The sequence below is a fragment of the Eurosta solidaginis genome, chromosome 4 (genome assembly GCF_040869045.1).
Source record: "Eurosta solidaginis isolate ZX-2024a chromosome 4, ASM4086904v1, whole genome shotgun sequence".
Taxonomy (NCBI): domain Eukaryota; kingdom Metazoa; phylum Arthropoda; class Insecta; order Diptera; family Tephritidae; genus Eurosta; species Eurosta solidaginis.
In genome coordinates, this window is record NC_090322.1 from 24541537 (window position 1) to 24563004 (window position 21468).

At 39.4% G+C, this 21468-nt stretch overlaps 1 protein-coding gene across 9 annotated transcripts in view; it reads right to left on the minus strand.

Moving 5' to 3' along the window:
* Nucleotides 1-130: 130 nt before the first annotated feature.
* LOC137249334 (uncharacterized) overlaps nucleotides 131-21468 on the minus strand; it is a 62554-nt gene continuing 41216 nt past the window's right edge. For 3 of the 9 annotated variants that reach the window (XM_067780706.1, XM_067780711.1, XM_067780703.1), the window contains 4 exons: nucleotides 4900-5631; nucleotides 2581-2809; nucleotides 2383-2468; nucleotides 131-2314 (listed from right to left, as the gene is read on the minus strand). In XM_067780706.1, the coding sequence (XP_067636807.1) occupies nucleotides 1707-2314; nucleotides 2383-2468; nucleotides 2581-2809; nucleotides 4900-5527 (1551 nt within the window). In that variant the 5' untranslated portion in view covers nucleotides 5528-5631 and the 3' untranslated portion in view covers nucleotides 131-1706. The other 6 variants (XM_067780708.1, XM_067780704.1, XM_067780705.1 and 3 more) reach the window with 5 other exon arrangements.

Consider the following 21468-nt stretch of genomic DNA (forward strand, 5'->3'; position numbering starts at 1 on the left):
TATTTTTGCGTTAACGTTGGAAAGGCTAACGTTGTGAATCATTTTTTTTTTTTTTTGATGTCTGTGGCGGATGGTGATTGGACCATATCTGAGCCTATTTTGATTCATGACTCAGTCAACGAAACCGATATTTTTGTGTCTGCTGTGTTATTATCATTTTTGATTAAAAATCATGAATATTTGAATATATATATAATATACATAAGAGTGAGCACGGCGGTCGCCGTGGTGTGATGGTGGCGTGCTCCGCCTACCACACCCAAGATCCTGGGTTTACTCCCCCGGGGCAAAGCAACTTAAAAATTTTCGAAACAAGTTTTTTCAATTGGAAAGACAATTTTTCTAATGGGGTCGCCCCTCGGCAGTCATTGGCATGCACTCCGAGTGTACTTCTGCCATGAAAAGCTCTCAGTGAAAACTCATCTGCCTTGCAGATGCCGTTCGGAACCGGCATAAAACAAGTAGGTCCCGTCCCGCCAATTTGTAAGAAAAATTTCAAGGAGCACGGCGCAAATTGGAAGAGAAGCTCGGCTTAAAATATCTTCGGAGGTTATCGCGCCTTACATTTATTTATTTTTTGTTTTAAGAGTGAGCAATGTGCTAACAGAATGAATCATTAAAAATTACAGAATAAATAAAAAATAGCTGAAAATGTTTGTTTTAACTGAAGCAAAAAATGATGAAAATAAATTAAAATTCGAAGAAAATAGACTAGCATTGAAAGAACAAACAGATTTGACAATTAATAAACTGATTTCTAGGGATGCAACGTATGTGAGCAAAGCATAGAGAAGCGGTCCTCTGCTGATACACGTCCAAAAATGTTGGGGGAGGTGTCAAAAATTATCCGCAAGTGGAAAACGAATATGTTCAGGAGATGTTTGCCAAAAAAGTTGAACATTTTCATGAGTTTGGTGTAGTTTTGACGATTTTCTTGTGCACACACACACATACTTATGCATAAAAGGTAGTCTGCGCGGATATAATTTTGATCCTCGAGCTGGTGTTGGATCACCCCAGAGTAGTTTTTTATAAGAGAGGCCGAAGGCCACCAATGCAAAAAGGTGTTGTGACATAAAATCTCACTTCCAGGTTTATGCCGGTGAATGTGAAAATTTGACAGCTAATAATCTGGATCCTAGTTGAAGCTTTAACACATATCCTGATATTTTTGAACGCATATTAACTGCCGACCGCTGTTTTACAGTTTTCCCGTAGATTAGTGAATGTGTAAACATGGTCCAAATTACTTTTTCACTTCACTTTATCTTATAGTGTCTTATTTCCTTTGACTAAATTTTTACCTCACTTTTTTATTTCATTTGATTTTTTTATTTTATTTAAATTTAATTTATTTTTTTATTTTATTTCAATTATATTATGTACTTTAATTTTATTTTAATTACATTTTCCCTATTAAAGAAGATAAACTGGCCTTCACAATACTTTTCGATTTGCCGCCTTTTTTTATCTATCGATAACATTCACACTTCCTTTTCCGGCTGTCATAACATTTACAATTTAAAATTCAACTAGAAGAGGAATTTCATGAGTGGTCGGTAAACGTATAGATTGGTGGAAATTAATAAATTATAAACTTAAATACTTTTTAAACAAAAGTGCACAAAAATATATACATAAAATGTTAGTATAATCCCACGCAAAGAAATATGCATGAAGAAGGTATACAACAACAGTGTCAACGCCTATACTAACGTCGATAGCTCATGCAGCGATGGGCTTGTTATATTACTCATATCGAGTGCGCCCGGTAAGCCCGGACTGACTGAACCGCTAGCCTCACGCGCACTTAACGCCAAACAAACACCGCCATTAGACAATTGCGGCGGCAACGGCAAAGGCTTTGGTGTGGGTGGCGTCGCCGTGGATGGACGCATGAGAAATGATGGGTTGAGCGCACCAGCTGAGAGAAGTGCATTAAAGCTGCCATGTGAATGATTTGGTGAGACCGGTGTGACGGATGTCGGATGTGATGTTGTCACTCCACCCAAATGTGTTTGTGCTTGCGACTGCGGTTGAGCATGTGTACTGTGCATATGCGATGGTGCATAACTCATAAAGTGCGTATGATGAGGGCTACTGACAAATTGTGCAGGCGGTGTAAGTGGGCCAATATGTGATATCATGGACACATTTAGTGGTGGACTACGATAACTGATTGTTTTTTCCTTTTGCCATATGAAAACATTATGAACCATTGCACCACCGCAAAAGACGATACCAATGCCGATTAGAACGCTGGTTATAATTGCTGGTGTCGAATGGAAATGATTGAAGGTGTAAAGTATTATACCTAAAAAGTGCATAAAAATAAGAAAAGTGGATTTTTTAATGGTAAGGAAAAAAGGGGAAACAACTAACCGGTGAGGAAAATTGGTATGGATATAAAGAAACCGCCAACTGCACAAGTACGACTTGCGCTTGACTTTTCCAAGTATTTATTGTCTCTAAAATAAGAAAAGAAAATTTAATATTTAAGCATTTTCAATTGTGCTTTTATGTGTATAAAATTAACGAATTAATATATGTATGAATGATGCTACGCGCGCACCCACTTACCTGCCATCAAACATTGGTGATCTCAATAATTTCACTGCGAATAGAAACTGTATTGCACATACCAGCAAACAACAAAGATTTAGCGATAACGAAAGTGCACAAAGCGCCAATGTCACATCGTAGACAATTACAAAATCCTCAGATGAGCTGCGAGTCAAAGCATCTTCACGGGCATTTGGTGAAATTTTCAACAGGAATATTAGCGATAGTAAAGCTAAAAGGAGCGAAACTGCAAGGTATGAAAGAATAAAAATAAAAATATATGCCGTTGGATTGCAGGTAATTAATTTCAACTGTGGATAATAAGAAAAATAACAAGTAAGGAATGATAAGTTCGGGTGTAACCGAACATTATATACTCAGCGTGAGCTTCAATTGTACATTTCATTTCAGATAAATTACTTTTCTAGATAACACGTGGCACCGCCCGTTTAAAAAAATGTCTCCCCATTTCCTCGTACAATAAAACTTGATAAGTGAAATATCATTGATTCAAAACTATTTTTTGCTATGTTATACCTTATTATTCTAGTCTACGACCCTTTTGAAAATCTTTTATATAAAAGTGGGCGTGGTCTTTAACCGATCTCGCTCATTTTTTCTAGAAATATTTCCTGCTATAGGGAAAATTTGTGTACCTAATTTTTTTACGATCCGTTGATTTTTCTTCGAGTTATGGCTCCCGAAACATAGAAAATTGCTTAGTCATAAAAGGGGCGGTGTCACGCCTATTTTTAAAAATTTGAAGTTTTTCTTATTTATTGTTAGAAATCCACTTCGGAAATGAAATACAATTGATATAAAGCTCTTTTTTTGCAAAGATATAGCTTATTTTATTCGTCCACGACTCTTTTAAAAATCTTTTATATAAAAGTGAGCGTGGTCCTTAACCGATTTCGTTTATTTTTCTTCAAAGCATTCCTTATAGTAAAGGCAACCTCTCTCCCGAATTTTGTTACGATAGGTTTAACGATTTTTGATTTATGATTAATAATATTTGTAAAATTGATTTTATCACAAGTGGGCGGTGCCACGCCCATTTAAAAAATTGTTTTCAAATTTTTATCAAGAGTCTCAATATCAGTCCACATGTCAAATTTCAACATTCTAGGTGTATTATTTACTAACTAATCAGGTTTTTGTGCTTCCCAAAATTTTTTATATATAAAAGGTGGGCGTGGTTATCATCCGATTTCGCTCATTTTCAATACCAATCTATTCTGGGTCCAGATAAGCTCGTGTACCAAATTTGGTGAAGATATCTCAATATTTACTCAAGTTATCGTGAGGTGGAATCACCAAATCACTTTATGCTTGATTGTCCAGCTTTTGCCAGAATTAGGCGAAAGTACTTCGGTCGCGACTCACTTGGATCTCCCGAGGATATATCCAAAGTGAGATCGGTATCATTCGGAGCTTTATCGTTGCTACCCAACGATTCTCTAAGTAGCTGGATCTAGGTCACCGTTATTTTTGGTGTATGTGGTATCACAACAGACCTTCGTGTTGTCCAAGTGAGCTATCCTTATCAGGGCAGCTACCACCTAACTTATCCTAACCTATCGTGTTAACGGACGGACGGACGGACGGACATGGCTCAATCAAATTTTTTTTTGATACTGATGATTTTCATATATGGAAGTCTATATCTATCTCGATTCCTTTATACCTGTACAACCAACTGTTATCCAATCAAAGTTAATATGCTCTGTGTGCAAAGCACGCTGAGTATAAAAATGCATATGTGTACATAGGTGTTTATGCATCCGAGATTTAGGCTGAGATTTTCTTCCGATTTGCGTAGTGCTCCCCCTTCATTTGTTTCTAAAAATTGGCGGGACGCGACCTACATGCCGAGACGCGACCCCACTCTTCTATATTTTTAAGGCAAGCCCTTTTTAGTGTCGCTGTTCACCAAGCAGGAGCTCCATAGTAGAGGATAGGCTCCCCTCTCGCTGGAAATACCCGCTGATAGGGACGGCGATAAGCGCCACGCACATTCAATCATTTTTTAATGCGCTTACATGTAGTGTCTTAAAGGCTTTATTCACTCTCTCCTTAACAGCTAAGTTTTTAGCAAGCATTCGGGTGGGCTTGACGTTACGGGTCCTTCGTCGTACCGTCTGAGCAGTTGTATGATGACAAGTGTCCCAAGAAAAGGGCGCCCTCCGGTGTGCCCTGTTTCACTGATTTCATAGAAGGACTCGGCAATATCAAAGAAGATACCTAAGGCATACTCCTCGTAATTAAAGGTTTGCTTTCCAACTTTGTGCAAAAGCACCTTATCTATAAATAAATGAATTAAAATCCAAGAATTACCTAAGCATAAAAGACCCAAACTAGTTAACGCCTCTCTCGGTCCAGGTCCATGTTTCGATTGATTTATCAATACACCATTCGCAAGGTTATTGCAATTACTATAATTGTGATTATTATAATGAGTAGCATTAAGATTACTATGATTATGATTATTTGTATTATTATTTAATGTGGTAGCGCCGGTGATGTTGTGAGTATTATTATTATTGTTGTTGTTTGAAGCTAATATATGCTGATTGGTATACGTGTGTATATTATTGCCAATGCCATTCGGAGTGAGAGGTGTCACTGGCGTCGTTGCTGCCGTATTCGTTGCAGCACTTGGTGATAATGTTGTAACAGCATTTCCCGTGTTTGCCGTGCCTCCCGAAAGCGGTGTGGATGCGGTATTTAATAGGGTCGGTATGCGGTGCCCTCCATTCGCTGTAGCCGATGTAGTACTCGTTTGCAAAGCATTCTGCGTAACACTTAATGTGGAGATGTTTAATGGCTGCGGCGGTCGCAGGTGTATGCTAAGGTTAGCAATTGTTGTAGCATTGGCGCTACTTGAATTATTTCGCAGCTGACCATTAGCGGGCCCTCCTACACCTCCACCACCGCCACCGGCATTCGAGGTGTGCTTTAACATTGAAAATTCTTTGAATGTGTTGCAGTAAAATGGCTGGCGGGGCGTGTTTTTATAAGCTTTGATGCAATTTAATCACATTACGATAAACGGCGGTATCAAGCCCTCTGGAAGAGATAAGAGATGATTTCATGAAAGTTATGTCAAAGTAATAACACAAAAAAATATGACTAAGATTTTCTAGCAGCTTACATTTAGCTCTTGGCAAAGGACTCCCCCCCCCCCCCCCCCCCACAAAATTTCTGTACAACTTCGATCTGGTCCCCTGTCACATATGGGTTCCCCTACTCCTCTAGTGGGGAATAACTGGAGTGAAGGTTGTACAATAGAAGGTGGGACTTCTGAAAGCAAGCATCTAATACCTCCTTGTAAAAAAGAACCACTTCCGTTTTTTCCGGGTTAACTGGCAGTCCACATGATTCAGCCCACCTAGTCACAATGTTCAAGTAGCCCTGCAGGACATCGCGCAGGGTGCCCAGAAATTTCCCCCCAACTAGGATAGCAAGGATAGGCAACCACCCGACAGCCTTGGCTTCCAGCTCCACAAGAAGATCGTTGACTACCACAACCCAGAGAAGAGGAGATAGGACACCCCCTGTGGCGTGCACCTTCACACCTTCCTCTCGATTGTGGCCCTTGCTCACTGTGACAGTTCTGCTGCAGAGAAGTTTACTAATGAATTCAACAGAGCCCTTCGACTTCTAAACCAACCAGAGCCCTTTCGATGGCCCCAGATAAGACCCTGTTAGACGCCCCCTCGATGTCTAGGAAGACACCCAGAGCAAACTCTTTGTGTTCTAGGGAATCGAATGGAGAGCCGTTTCCGTTGGCATGCTGCGAAGCCGACAGTAACCACCGAGGAATCCTTTCCCGTAGGTGCAGGGGAGGAGTAGAATTTTTTTTAAATTGCACCTCATCCCGTTGAATTTCTACCAAATTGAAAGGTTTTCCTATTTGTTATTGGCATGCATTAGCTAACTCAACTTTTGACTATCCGCTCGCCAACAGGAGAAAGGTCATAACAATACGCTTTCCACGGCCCAGAGAAGTGGTTTTGCTGCGCTTGCCGAAAACAAATGTATTTAGGACGCTCGCACTCTTGTCAGTGTGTCACGAGCAAATGATGGTTCCATTATGCTTCCAGCATTCGTCGACCCCCTCATTTTTATAAAACTTTTATGGCATCCTGCTGGTCCCGCCATAAGGCGCTCCGTAGTTTGCGCTAAAGCGATTGGCCAGCCGGCGGTATGTTCGCAGAGCTTAATAGAAAACACATTGGAGGAAACTGCAAGCATTTTAAAAGACCACGGGATGTCTTCTTATGTCGCCAAAGCATCATCTACACAGTGAGGCGGGATTACTCCTCATAAAGCAGAGAAACGAAATGCTGAGAAAACAGTTTCTGTGGAATACCGAGAAAGCCGGTCCTCCTAAAAGAAATCTGATCTGATCCGTAAGCACTATGCATAAATCCGGTGCACAAGAACTCAGCCGTTTGAAGCAGATGAGCATAAGCACATAAGCACAGGCCCCAGCCTCATCCACGATGAGTCGGCAAAGTCAAATGTTTAATGTCGATAAAAGCCCGGCGAACCCTGTTCTCACAGTCCAATATCCGAAACTCGCATTTGAGGAAAGCAAACTTCCTAGGGAGTACAAGAAGAAGAAGGTCGACACATTTAAGACTTTAGCATATTTCTGGAAGTAGGATTTGGAGAAATGTAGTGCTCCTCTCCCTTAAGAGATCATCGATTTTTGTAGGGCCAGCGTTAAGGTGACATTTTCGTTTAGAAAAGAAAACGTTAGTCATAAGCATATGAGTTAGAGATAGAGAGAGGGAGGGCTAGACGTCGAGAGGGATAGAGGGAGCGATAAAGAGAGATAGTGAGAGGTAGAGAGAGGGATGGGCAATTGTAGAGCATGATTTTCGTTTGCCGAGAGAGGACTTTAGTTTTCAATTGCCTACCTAGTCCAAAGTAGCATTTATTAGCAAGTGTGATTCCTCGCTGAATTTCAGAGCTGATGTTGTTGTTAGTGTGAATTCTGGTTCCCAAATAAACGAAGTCTCTTACTATTTCGAAATTATGGCTGCCAACAGTAGCGTGGTTCGCTTTGTCCTCATTCACCATCTTTACCGCTTCTGTTTCCAGTTTGGAGTAAGCAGAACTTACGGTGCGGGAGTTCAGGTCGATGATACCAATGCCATCAGCATATGCCAGTAATTGCACGCTTTTATAGAATGTTGTTTCAGAGCGGTTAAGTTTGAAGCTAGTATAACTGTCTGCAGCAACAAATTAAAGAAATCACACGATAGGGGGTCACCCTGTTCGAAACCTCGTTTAGTTTCGAGCGGCTTGGAGAGGTCCCTCCAAATTATGACTGAGCTGATGGTTGTTGTTGTTGTAGTAGTGCTTCGCCCCATCCAATAGATGCGCCCGATCACAAATTGTCATCAATATCCTCTAACGGGAGTCCAAGGAAACTTGCTGTTTCAACAGGTGGCACCATAATGAGAGGGGTGTTAGAGGCGTTGGTTCCACATTACAATTAAAGAGATGGTTGGTGTGATGTGGGGACACATGTTGTATGACGGGGTTGATTCTGGATAGGTAAGAGTTTAACCTGTTACAGTATCCAGATCGAAGTTGAGCTAGAGCGAATCGCATTTCCCTGGGGAATGTGCGTTCCTCTTCCGCAAGTTTTGGGTATTGTTCTTTGAGTACTGGATTCGCCGGGCATAAAGGTCCGACGCCTGTTTGTGGAGTTCACTGAGCTGATGGTGTTGCTCAACGTCATTTTGCACAGCCGTATAAGTTTTGCGGGGAAACCAAATTCAGACATAGTGGCATATAGGCAGCTCAGATTCATTTTGCAAAACATAAATGGCAGGGAAAGCAATTTTATTGTAAGATCTTCTAATTAGCGTGCACAGATGATCTGCATAATAAATCTATGCTGCTGATAGTTATTACACTTTCGTTATAAGAGTTGCGATAGTTACTCAACAAAGATTACTAACCCAGTCAAATCAATCAGTGGTGCACAAAGTTGGTAGAGTAGGCAGATTCCACGACTTTTTAACAGCAACGCTCCTCGTGCCTATCACATAACAGGGATTATGATTAAATAAAAGAAATACAAAGTGCGATAAGCTCTGAAAAGATGTTTAGGCCGAGCTTCTCTTCCAATTTGCCTCGTGCTCCTTTTTAATCATTCCTACAAATTGGTGCGTTGTGACCTACATGTTTTACGCCGACTTCGAACGACATCTACAAAGCAGATGAGTTTTAACTAGCAGAAATACGCTACACTACATACCTAATTGAAAAAACTTGTTTCTAAATTTTTTTTGTTGCTTTGTCGGGTGCAATTCGGCGTGGTAAGCGGAGCACGCTAATACCACACCAGCGCAGAAATGGTAGCATTACCAGTATCACTCAAGTTATCGCGTTCACAGACGGACGGATGTATGGAAGTCTATATTACCTCGATTAGTTATGCCGTTACCAGCTATTGTTATGTCAACAAAGTTTATATACTCTTTACTTTATGTAAAAAAGATTTTTGTATAAAATAAGCAATATTGAATATTTTGGGAAAGGTTGAGGCGTTGAATATTTTTCGCAAACTTTGCAGAAAACCTATGATTTACTCAAAACTAGCAGACCCGGCAGACGTTGTTCTGACCAAAATTGGGTCTATCTGCATACATTTTAATAAGCTTTTTATACTCAGCTGAGGAGAGTATATTAAATTTGTCCGCATAACGTAAATCCGTAATGAGATAGATATAGACTTCTATATATCAAAATGATCTTGGCGAAAAAAGAAATTCATTTAGCCATGTCCGTCCGTCCGTCCGTAAACACGATAACTTGAATAAATTTTGAGGTATCTTGATAAAATTTGGTATGTACGTTCCTGGGCACCCATCTCAGATAGCTATTTAAAATGAACGAAATCGGACCGTAACCACGCCCACTTTTTCGATATCGAAAATTTCGAAAAATCGAAAAAGTGCGATAATTCATTACCAAAGACGGCTAAAGCGATGAAACTTGGTAGGTGGGTTGACCTTAAGAAACAGAATAGAAAATTAGTAAAATTTTGGACAATAGGCGTGGCACCGCCCACTTTTAAAAGAAGTTAATTTCAAAGTTTTGCAAGCTGTAATTTAACAGTCCTTGAAGATATCATGATGAAATATGGCAGGAACGTTACCCCTATTAGTATATGTATGCTAAGGAAAAATTAGCAAAATCGGATTCCGAACACGCCCACTTTTAAAAAAATTTTTTTTTAAGTCAAATTTTAAATAAATACTCATTAACACCCCTCATTTGATACCCATATCGTACAAACACATTCTAGTGTCACCTCTGGTCCACCTTTATGGCGATATCTCGAAAAGGCGTCCACCTATAGAACTAAGGCCCACTCCCTTTTAAAATACTCATTAACACCTTTCATTGGAAGCCCATGTCATACCAACACATTCAACCTTTATGGCGATATCCTGAAATGGCGTCCACCTATAGAACTATGGCCCACTCCCTTTTAAAATACTCTTTAATACCTTCCATTTGAAGACCATGTCATACAAACATTTTCCAGAGTTACCCTAGGTTAATTTTGCTAAATAGTGATTTCCCCTTATTTTGTCTCCAAAGCTCTCAGCTGAGTATGTAATGTTCGGTTACACCCGAACTTAGCCTTCCTTACTTGTTCCGTCTAACTCTGCCCTCCCCGCTCATCACTTTTTCCTAATCCATTTATCCACTCCTCCCTCCGTCTTTTTCGCTTCATCTATCTCCATATTCGTCTCATTCTATCTCTTTCACAGTATCCTTCTCCTTCTCTCTTTTGTCTTCTCTCAAGTTCTTCTCATTCTTCTTTATCCCTTATTGCCTGCCCCAGAGGTTGGTATGTATTTTGTTCCAGTCCCAGTCCCACTCCGAGTCTCAGTCCCGGTCCTAGTCCTAATCCCAGTCCCAGTCCGTCTCTGGTCTAATTCCCTGAAAAAAGATCGTAAGTACTAATATAGGCAAATTTATATACCAAATATCAGGCAAATCTATTGGACGAATGTAAATAGGTATGTGGGTATTATTAATTCATGTCTTTATTTCGGCTTTGTATACATATTTATCAGTTTTGCCAGGCTGATGCAACTAAATCGAATATCACAATGAAAATTACTTTAAACCTCTCAGCAACAGCTTTCATTTTATATCCATATTACCCACTCGTTCTAGGCGTATCCGGGCCCCCGTTTTGGCCTATATCTCGAGACCCTAGTCACCAATAGGTATGAAAACTACCCTGTACTAAAGCACTCATCAGCAGCTTTCATCTGATATCCATATTGTATAAACACTGTCTAGGCATTCACGGGCTCACGTTTTGGCCTATATCTCGAGACCCTAGTCACCCAGGGGTATGAAAATTACCGTCTACTAAAGCACTCACCAACAGCTTTCATTTGTTATCTATATTCTATAAACATTCTAGGGGTACCCGGGTCCACGTTTTGGCCTATATCTCCAGACCGTGTGCGTCGATCGCAATCAAACCTATGTGCAAACCACCGAGTGAGGTATACGCCCATTATGTGAAAGCTTGAACAAAATCGACCGGCGCATCTCTTCAAATACCGGCTACAAACTAACACACATTTTAGCCTTTCTTTTTATATATAAGATATGTACTATGTAGGAAATTGGCATTTACAGCTACTGACACCTACCGGAGGGGTCTCGGACCTGTTCCTAAACCATTATCAAGACTCGTTGAATAAGTTTGTATAATGGTTTAGCTATATTGATGTATAGTTTTTGATTCTATAAGCCTCACACAAACGGGCATTCATTTTTATATATATAGTTCAAAATGGTTAAAATATCTTTACCTGTTCAGAAGTTATGACCAATAGAAGAAAAGATAATTCCACCAAAAATTTGCAAAATATGATTTTTTTTAAAACAAAGTATAGGGAAAGTGTATTATTTTACCCTTTATGAAACATGGTAGCTATTTTAGTTATCCCAAAAAAAGTTTTTTTTAGATGGCCCGCTTCTAAAATTTAGTCCTCATATCTATACTCAGTGGGTTATACTTGCGTATGAGCTCGGGAATGGGAGTGTAGAAAACAGCAAAGCGAGCCCGTGTTTTTTTCTCAGCTCTAATAAGATGTTCACGACTTGAAGTATAAATCAAGAACTAATGATGTAGGTTCGAGTTGCACCTGCAACCGAGTCGTATTGCGCGGCTGGTGTGTGCACCACTGAAATAGGTAAGTAAGTGCATTAATGAATGAGAGCTCCATAAGAGTATTTACCATACATACATACATATGTACATGCCGTTTCATAGATGTTGCTGCCTATTCAACTTTCTTTCATCACAAACTATCCATGATCGTATGTCAACCTTGTACGGCCGTTCGCTGACTGCATGCTATATAACGACGGTTTTTTGTTCCATTGTTTTTAATGCATTCTAATTTTCCGTATGCGGTTTTTCCTGCTTCCCACCTAAGTTAGCCCTAGTGGCGCTGAAAGTGTTTATGTCGTGTTTATATTGCATGCTTTCGGTTTTTTGAACTCTCGCGGGAAAATGCAGTTTTGCTTGAGAGCGTGACTTGTTGTTGAAAATATACTGATTGTTGTTGTCGGTTGTTTTAACTTGTTACACGATGGAAAATTTGACCCTAAATTCTCAAATTTTCACTGGTTGAAACTTGTTTGTACTAAATTGAGAACTTCTCAATTTACTACTGCGTTTTTTTTTTTAATTTAAAAAATTGAAGTCTGTTCAAAAATAATTCCTGCTCTTTGCGTTGAGGGGCTTTCCATGAGATCCAGGACAGAATATTCCTCCTATTCCAGCCGGCAAGTGCTAGGTGTAATATTCATTGCGGAATAAACTAGTCATGGTGGACAGCCCAGTTTTGCTCAGTGAGATTTTGTTCAGGCCGTCCGGCCATTTTCGATCACTTTTATTAGGAACGTGTAGATCAAATTTTGAAATGCACGCACGTTTCCCCTGTTTGTGTCAGGATTTCAACACACATATCACTCATATCTCTGACCCGCTTTTCCCAAACTCCATAGCACCACCACCGCGCTAAATGCCATCAGCACCCAGATAAATTGCGGTTTATATCAAAACCCCCACCATAGAACAGTACTCGTTGCGCTAGACCTATCAAGAGCTTTTGATACCGTCAACCATGGCACGTTACTGCAAGACCTGGAAGGGTCTACCCTTCCCCCATGTCTTAAAAGGTGGACCGCAAATTATCTGGGTGGTCGGCAGGCATCGGTGCAATTTAGAAACGAAATATCAAAACCTTGTGCCACAGGGTAGTGTCCTATCCCCACTTTTGTTTAATTTCTACATATCTAAGCTACCTTCACCACCAGAAGGAGTCACTATCGTTTCATACGCCGATGACTGCACAATAATGGCCACAGGCCCAGGCCCACAGCTCTATGAGCTCTGCAACAGAATAAACGGCTACCTCCCTGATCTCTCCAGTTTTTTTCGCCTCGCGAAACCTGGCATTATCACCGACTAAATCTTCCGCGACCTTATTTACAACATAAAAATAAAATAAATGCAAGACGCGATAACCTCCGAAGAGATCTAAGGCCGAGCTTCTCTTCCAATTTGCGTCGTGCTCCTCTTGATTTTCCCTACAAATTGGCCGGACGGGACCTACATGTTTTATGCCGACTCCGAACGGCATCTGCAAGACAGATGAGTTTTCACTGAGAGCTTTTCATGGCAGAAATACACCCGGAGCGCTTGCCAAACACTGCCGAGGGGCGACCCCGCTTAGAAAAATTTTCTTTTAATTGAAAAACCTTATTTCTAAAATTTTGATGTTGCTTTGCCCGGGAGTTGAACCCAGGGCATACGGTGTGATAGGCGGAGCACGCTACCATCACACCACGGTGGCCGCCAACTATTTACAACTATATACAACTATTTACAACATGGACGTCCCAAATGTCGACCATTTTGAACATCCACGTCGATGGCACTACGCTACCAACTGTCCTACACCAAAATTTTGGTAGTGACGTTTGATCAGGATGTACATTTTGGTGAGCACGCAGCCGCAATTGTTCCGAAAATCCAGAGCCGTAATAAAATCCTCAAATCCCTTGCTGGCAGTACCTGGGGAAAAGATAAAGAAACGCTCATTACTACGTACGAAGCAATTGGCCAGCCGTTTACGTGCTATGCGTAACCCATATGGTCGCCAAGCCTAAAAATTACCCACTGGAAGAAGCTACAGGCCTGCCAAAATACTGCTCTCAGAATCGCAACGGGGTGTCTTCTTATGTCCCCAGAACACCATCTACATAATGAGGCGAGAATACTGCCCATCAGGGAGAGAAATGAGATGCTAACCAAACAGTTCCTGTTGAATACCCAGAAACCTGGGCATCCAAACAGACATCTGATTGATGTGCCAACACCGCCTAGGGGCTTAAGGAGTGATCTCAGTAAGCATTTTGAGGAAATATGGCACCTGAGAACCCAGCCGTATGAAGCAAAAAAACACAAGCAGGTCCTTGGTGAACTCCACAAACAGGCGTCGGGCCTTTATGTCAGGAATTGCCCGGTGAACCCAGTACTCAAAGAAAAGTACCCAAAACTTGTGGAAGAGGAACGCATACTCCCCAGGGAAACGCGTGTCACTCTTGTTCAACTTCGTTCTGGATACGGTAACAGGTTAAACTCGTACCTATCCAGAATCAACCCCGACATACAAAATGTATGCCCCGCTTGCAATATGTCCCCACATGACACCAACCATCTCTTTATTGTAATGTGGAACCAACGCCTCTAACATCCCTTTCATTATGGTCCACCTCTGTTGAAACAGCAAGTTTCCTTGGACTCCCGTTAGAGTGGGGCGAAGCACTGCTACAACAACAACAACAACAACAACAACAACAACCCGCTAAACACTGGCTTACTGCTGGAAACAAAACAATTTATTGAGCATTTTCTTGTGATCTAGATACCGCTCTAAAGGAATTATTGATTGAGAAATATGAATTTCAAACCTATTACAAACTGATACTATGGTGCTAGGGTGCCCGTCTTTCCCGACATCATCAACAATATGATTCTAATCCAATAATTCTGTAAACTTTTTCGTTTTTCTTATGTAAATATCTGTATACTGAATATCTTTAAAAATAATTACACATCTACCCTCAGAAAAAATGAAAAAGTTTAAAAAGCCTTTTGAAATGTAATTTCCATACAAAATTCTAATTATAAGAGCTTGATAAACTTATTATATATTTTATGAATAAGAGGGGCTAGTCTGTAAGATTTGATCGATGTGTAGATGATTTATATAGACACACAAATCCGAAACTTATTGGAATACTATTGTTTTAAATTATAATTATAGTAAATTCCTAAAATCTAAAAAAAAAAACAAAAAAAAGCTTAAAAGTTCTAAAAATAGGAACTTGTTGACACGTCTGGTTTTAAAACAACGCAAAAAGTTTTAACTTCTTGTTGAGAATCTAAAAATAAAAAAAATAAAATCGTTTGTGAAAGATGCTGCGAGTCACAGATTCTTTTTCATGACATTAGAAAGCTTGTACGAACTTCTACCAATTGTTAATCAACGGAATTTCTGAGACAAAAAACTTGTACATACTGCATGAACTGGAAAGCAGGAAAACATATGATTTTAAATCAGCTGACTGCATTTTCGCAACATATTGTGGCGAATGTTGACATGACTAGGCTGTTAGTAAATAATCACGCAACAACAAAAATATTAAAGCAAGCCACACTTGTGTGCATGAACACTTCAATCATCATTTACACACATACATGGAAGGCGACGAGAAGTACACGTACACACTGTGAGGACCAAATAAAACCTCAATAATTTGGCCCACACAAAACGACCCCACAACATATTTAACACAGCATTAACACAACAGCCAGTCACAAAAGGCCCTAGCAACACGACAAACCAACAAGTCTCAGCAACACAACTAGCGATCACAACTCTAATAGGTCCGACACATAAGCAGTTTTTCATATAGATGAGTTTAACACATGCTTATGCATTATGAGTAGATTGCACGTCGACATGAGCGACACTGGTGCCATCTGATATTGAAAAGTAGCCAACTGCCCAATTTTTTCCAAGCAAATCATAAGAAGAAGAATTTGACATTTGCTTTGGCTAAGGGTGTTGGCACACTTTACAAGTGAAATTATTTTTCCACTCGTTGGTAAATTTTATAACATTTATCGCAAGCAAAAACTGCAATATAAGAAATGAATACGACACAAAATATGTTAGCAAGTATTTTTGTTGTATGGGGAGAATGTCTATACCAGTGCTTCGCGAAATTTTGTATGTGAATGGGCAAGGCGAAATAAACTTAAATTGCCAAGTCTGAACTTCCTTCATATTTACAAACGCAACACCTTGGTTAATTGTGGCGATGTTATTGGAATGCATAAGCTTGTGTTAAACGCATCTATATGAAAAATGTCATTATGTCACGGCCTTTAATAGCAACACGACAAACTAATGCTTAAAACACAATGCCAAGTGACGACGATATACGCCGCGTCGGGCGATGACATTTTTCAAATTACGCTCAGACATTTCGTCTACTTAAGACACAATGCTGGGCGAAATTGACGCTGTTTATTCAGAGTGGACATTATTTAGAAATTAAGATGAAAACATTTAAAACTTTTTTAATTCTCTGATTTAGCACTTGACTGCTAAAACACGCCCCAAATGTTAAGAAATTTACAAAACAAAACAAAAATGTTAAGAAATTAGATTAAAAATTAAAAATTACTTGTAAAGAAAAAAAATGTTTTTGGATAATATGTTTTCTTTTTTTATACTTAAAAAATTGAACAGCAGCAACCCTTGGGATGTTTGTCGCCATCGCCCGGCGGCGACGATAGAAATAAATCTATCGTCGCAAAATGACGTCGCGTAAATTTCGCTCTTGGCGTTCATTGTGTTCACCTTCATGTAATTATGGGGATTCTATAACAAGTCTCAACAACACAACGGAGCGAACGCAACATTTAACAGCAACACGGTAACCACGGAAACGCAACAATTGGAGCTAGCAACACCAAACACGACAACCATAAAAGGAGCGACACAGCAACACAGGAGTTAGTTAGCACGGAGCTGTGGTCGTGACCGGAGCTACCAGTGAAGCGCACCTCGAATGTGTCGGTTGTACCGCCAAGAGCGATCGCTTCATAGGAGTCGGGGGCTCCAAGAGCTGAATGTGTCGGTTGTACCACCAAATACCTCTTGAGGCTTCGTTCACACCCGCGTAGGCAAAGGCCCCCCCTCCCCCACAGTAACGCGCACCCGCGAACAGGTGACGCCCGCTCATCTACGCCGACGTCGACCGTGCCGACGCAAGACGCGGCAGAGCATCGCCTCAGCCATACAGTTAGACGCCGACACAAGGCGCGGCGGAGCATCGCCTCAGCAATACAGTTAGACGCCGACGCTTGGCGTGGCAGAGCATCGCTCAGCAATAACAGTAAACGCCGACGCAATGCACAGCAGTGTCACGCAAGCATACGACGTTGACCGCAGCAGAGTTACCCAAATATACGACGTCAACCATACCAGAGTTACACTCACGCAGACGCACCGACATAAGCCACAGCAGAGACGCGCAGTCGCTAGCCGTAAGAGAGACATGCCGACGCAGGGCGTCACAGAGATACATTTACGCACACCCAAGCAACGACCAGCAGGCGTCCTATCGGAACGATCCTAACGGGACACGAGGATCGTTAGCCCACCACTAATCATAGAGCAAGCATCAAACGAAGTGAAGTATACATACATATCTTTCTTTTATTACATTTTTTTATTATAGTTTGTTATGATATCCATCGACTGAGTGTGCGATAGGCACATTCAGGGACAAAAGAGCAGCAGTGCTTGTGGCAAAGTGCAATGACCACGGCGTGTGCACTGGCGTGTAGGCCCGGAGCTTCAGCTTCGTGGATTCTTTAAACGTGATCACGTCACAGCACTACTCTCCCCAGTCAATGGTCAACCAGAATAAATTGTTTTGCACACTGGGATACCCTACCATAAGAAGAATAAGAAAACGACAAACGCACTTGCATGCCACACTTCAGCCATATGACACACCGTATACTCACCTTTATGCATGGCAGCTCATTGTTGCAACGATGGGTGGCTGCCCCTGTACCCGCCCTACCATTGGCCTCATGGATGTTATTGAGGCCCCGTTATTTTACCACTAACCTCCCATGTCACAAACCAAAGGAAAACAAACTTATGTACACATTATTAGTTATTATTCACAAAATCAATGCATTATAAAAGTTGGTTTAGTTTTAGCCTAGCTGACCTGAATTTAATTCACAAAATAGGTTTTGGTTTTAAACAGTAGAAAGTAATATGAAAGAAAGTATAAAAAAAAATTAAATGGTAGAACAATAATCATTACTGCGTGTACACTGAATTGTATCTTGCCATCAAAAATGAATATACATATGTATGTAAAGATGCATGCGCGCATATCATTACGCATATGCAAAAAAAATAAAAAAAAATGTATTTCACACTAATACGGCCCATACATGACACAAAAACCTTGCGCAAATATAAAACGACGAAATTTGTGCAAATGAAAATTTTTACATACACGGCTCAAAAACACTGCGCAATATTCCTTTTAAAATAGCACAACAAATGAAACATGTATTTTAATTATATAAAAAAGGCATTAATTTTATAACAATTCACTATTTATTTTCCACAGTGCTGGTAATTCACGGTATTAGTCGAAAAACTCGCACAGAAGCATTTATTTTCCATTGTATTTATAAAATATATATTTTAATTGCAAGACCAGCTCAAATCTTTGCAGCACTGCGCAATATTCATTTTTCAACTACCGCAACAAATGAAACATGTGTTCTAATTGGATAAAAAATTATTATTTATTATTGAATTTGTGTGAATTCCTGTTACAAGCTAGAGATGGTCCTTCCGCCTTCTATATTAACATTTTTAAGCAATAATTACTGATGTTATATTATCAGGAACCACAGGTAAACTGTGTAAGATTCACCACACACGAAGAAAAAAGCATGTGCAATATTTGCAGACATGCGTAAATATCAAAATCGTTTTGATTTTAGCGCAGTTTTCTGCGCAAATAGTGCAACCAGTGCACACACCGGGCAAATCCTTGTGCAAATTGGTAATTGACACAAGGATACTTGAGCCGTGTAATTGGCGTATAAGATTGTATGTTTGAAGAAAAGGAAACTTCACTTGATATATTAATATCTATTCATGTACAAATGTACATGCATATGTATGTACAGGCGTGTGCGTAAATGTATATATGCATATATAATCAAAAATACAATATTAATAAATTGGTAAATTTACATTAGGTATATGGGGCATTAGGTAATCACAAATAATTTCATCTTCATATATATATATAGCATTTCTACCTAGCGTCGAAGATCTTCTTGCGTGGAGAGATGTGTTTCCATTCCTTAAATAAGAATTAAAACATTTCCTAAGCTAATTACAAAATATATATGTTTAAATGGTCAAAAGAAAATGACTTAATAAAATTAGCCAACCGCAAATGTTGGCAATCATGTTAAATATTAAAGTATTATGAAGAGAACTCAGTTAAGAAAAATATCTATAATAAATGGTTGCTTCGAACGATGTCATATAACCTTTGTTAATATTGCATCATACAGCTCTCTCTCAAACATGTCCACTTCACTCACATGTGTTTGATCGTAAAATGCTGGAGAGTCTGCTGTGCAACAAAAACAACAAAAATATTATATTTTGCGTTTAGCTAACTACACTTTGGTAAGTAATGCATTTTGACCAACTTTTCGAAGTTTGCTAACTTAAGCTATAGTGGATCGTAAAAATAAAGGGCCTAAATCTCCTTAAAGGCTCCATTACTGATACTTAGCATAGACTTGACTTGGCTTGCGAACTGTCACTTACAGTTCTGTTAAATGAACATTGCATGTTACTGATTACTGAAGACTTAACTTGACTTAGAAGTCTGTTGAATTTTGATTTACTATGTAAGTTCTAAGTGACGTTTACATTTTGAGATGCCATTTGTTTGTTTCCATTTCATTTTGACATTTTGTCATACAAATTGACATTTATTTAAAAATAAATTTCAACGCTGATTATGATGCCAGATTTTATGCGCCAAGTGGAGTATAATCGTGGCTAAGTTGCCAAGTTTACGCCAAGTCAAGTCAAGTCTATGCTAAGTATCAATAATGGAGCCTTAAGGCTTTCTTTAAGTCTAGCTGCTAGTATAACAATACTAGTTATTTCATAAACTTTTATAAAATTAATTCAGATTTCTCTGCAACATTTTATGTATTCAAATTTTATGTTTCTAAACCTAAACTAACGAAGAAAACCTCGTTCGAGTTTGAGTTGGAACTCTTAAACAAATTTACATTATATATATGTTATGTGTATGTATATAAAAAATCTAATTTTTACATTGTCGTTGAATAATTTACATTTTCTTATATGATTTGGGGTTTTGAAGACTCCAACGATGATGAAACGTATGTTAAAACAAGATTTTATGTACGGCCTAGGTGAAGGTCAGGGGCATGTAGATTTTCAGGAACTGGTGATGACTTGATGCTTATCACCGTGGAAGCGGAATGCGGGTGAAGTAAAGGGGAGGGTTGCTTGCGATTCGCACAAGCAACCCACATGCATATGATGCAAAAATATGCTGGCAAGTAGATTTTCGGAAAAATGTGGTGTTTGTTTTCGTGTAGAAAGAATCTGCGGAAGAAACCGATACCGCTCTATTAGAAATTTTTCTTTCACTTTCAACACCACACAATTTAATATCAAACAAGGGATAAAAGGGTTTAATTCTTTAAAGAAAAAGCATAAAGACTTACCACAGATATGTATGTACTCCTCCTGCTCAAGGTGGCTTTGATATGCTGACGACAGGAACGTTAGTATAATTAAAAAATGTGTATTAAGTCGTACGGGCTTGCCGAATTTATTGATTCAATCGAACACAAAAATTTCAGCTTTTATATCTAATAAAACTTAGTGGATATTTATATATATCACACAACTTCACTTTTATTAGATATTTAGACTTTTATAAGTCTATTCATAAATTCACTCCGATTTGCTAATTAAACTTTACCACGACCACGATGTTGATTCGATCAGATATCCACAGGAAAAGGAACGATGGTTGCTTCAGGAAGTTATATTAGACCCTCGAGTTTACCATATGTGTCGATAACTCAGTTTAAAAATATATGTTTTTTTTTTTGACATTAACAGAGGTAGAGTATTGAAGTTGAAACAGTGGTGGCCAAGCAAAAAAATGAGAGACAATATCAATGAAAACTAAAAGCAGCTATAAATTAAGGTGAAGAAAAAAAATGAAATTATATTTGCGGCTTAGTACTACGGTACACATCCCCCCACCTAGAGAGTTGGTACGGTGTGATCTAAGTGCTATGTTGGATGTCTTTTCTGTGATAAACTTCTTTTTTGCCTGTATCCACGTCTTCCAACTCATACATGCAGTTGCCTTTTATGGAAACCACCCTACATTTAACGAACTTTGGCGCTAGTTTTGCGGCAAATTTCTTTGACGCTTAAGACAAAGTTACGACGAAAAACAAAATCAACAATTTTAAAGCGTTTATCAGTGTTACGAAGATTGTAACGCTTTGACGAGTTTTCAAAAGCTTTGGTGATGTTTTCGGTAATATTTCGTCTTATTAGTTTCAGAGTATCGCTTCTTTCGAGTACGGTATCATCCAATGTTTTGAGCTTCCTTAGGAGTTCATAGTTACCAGCA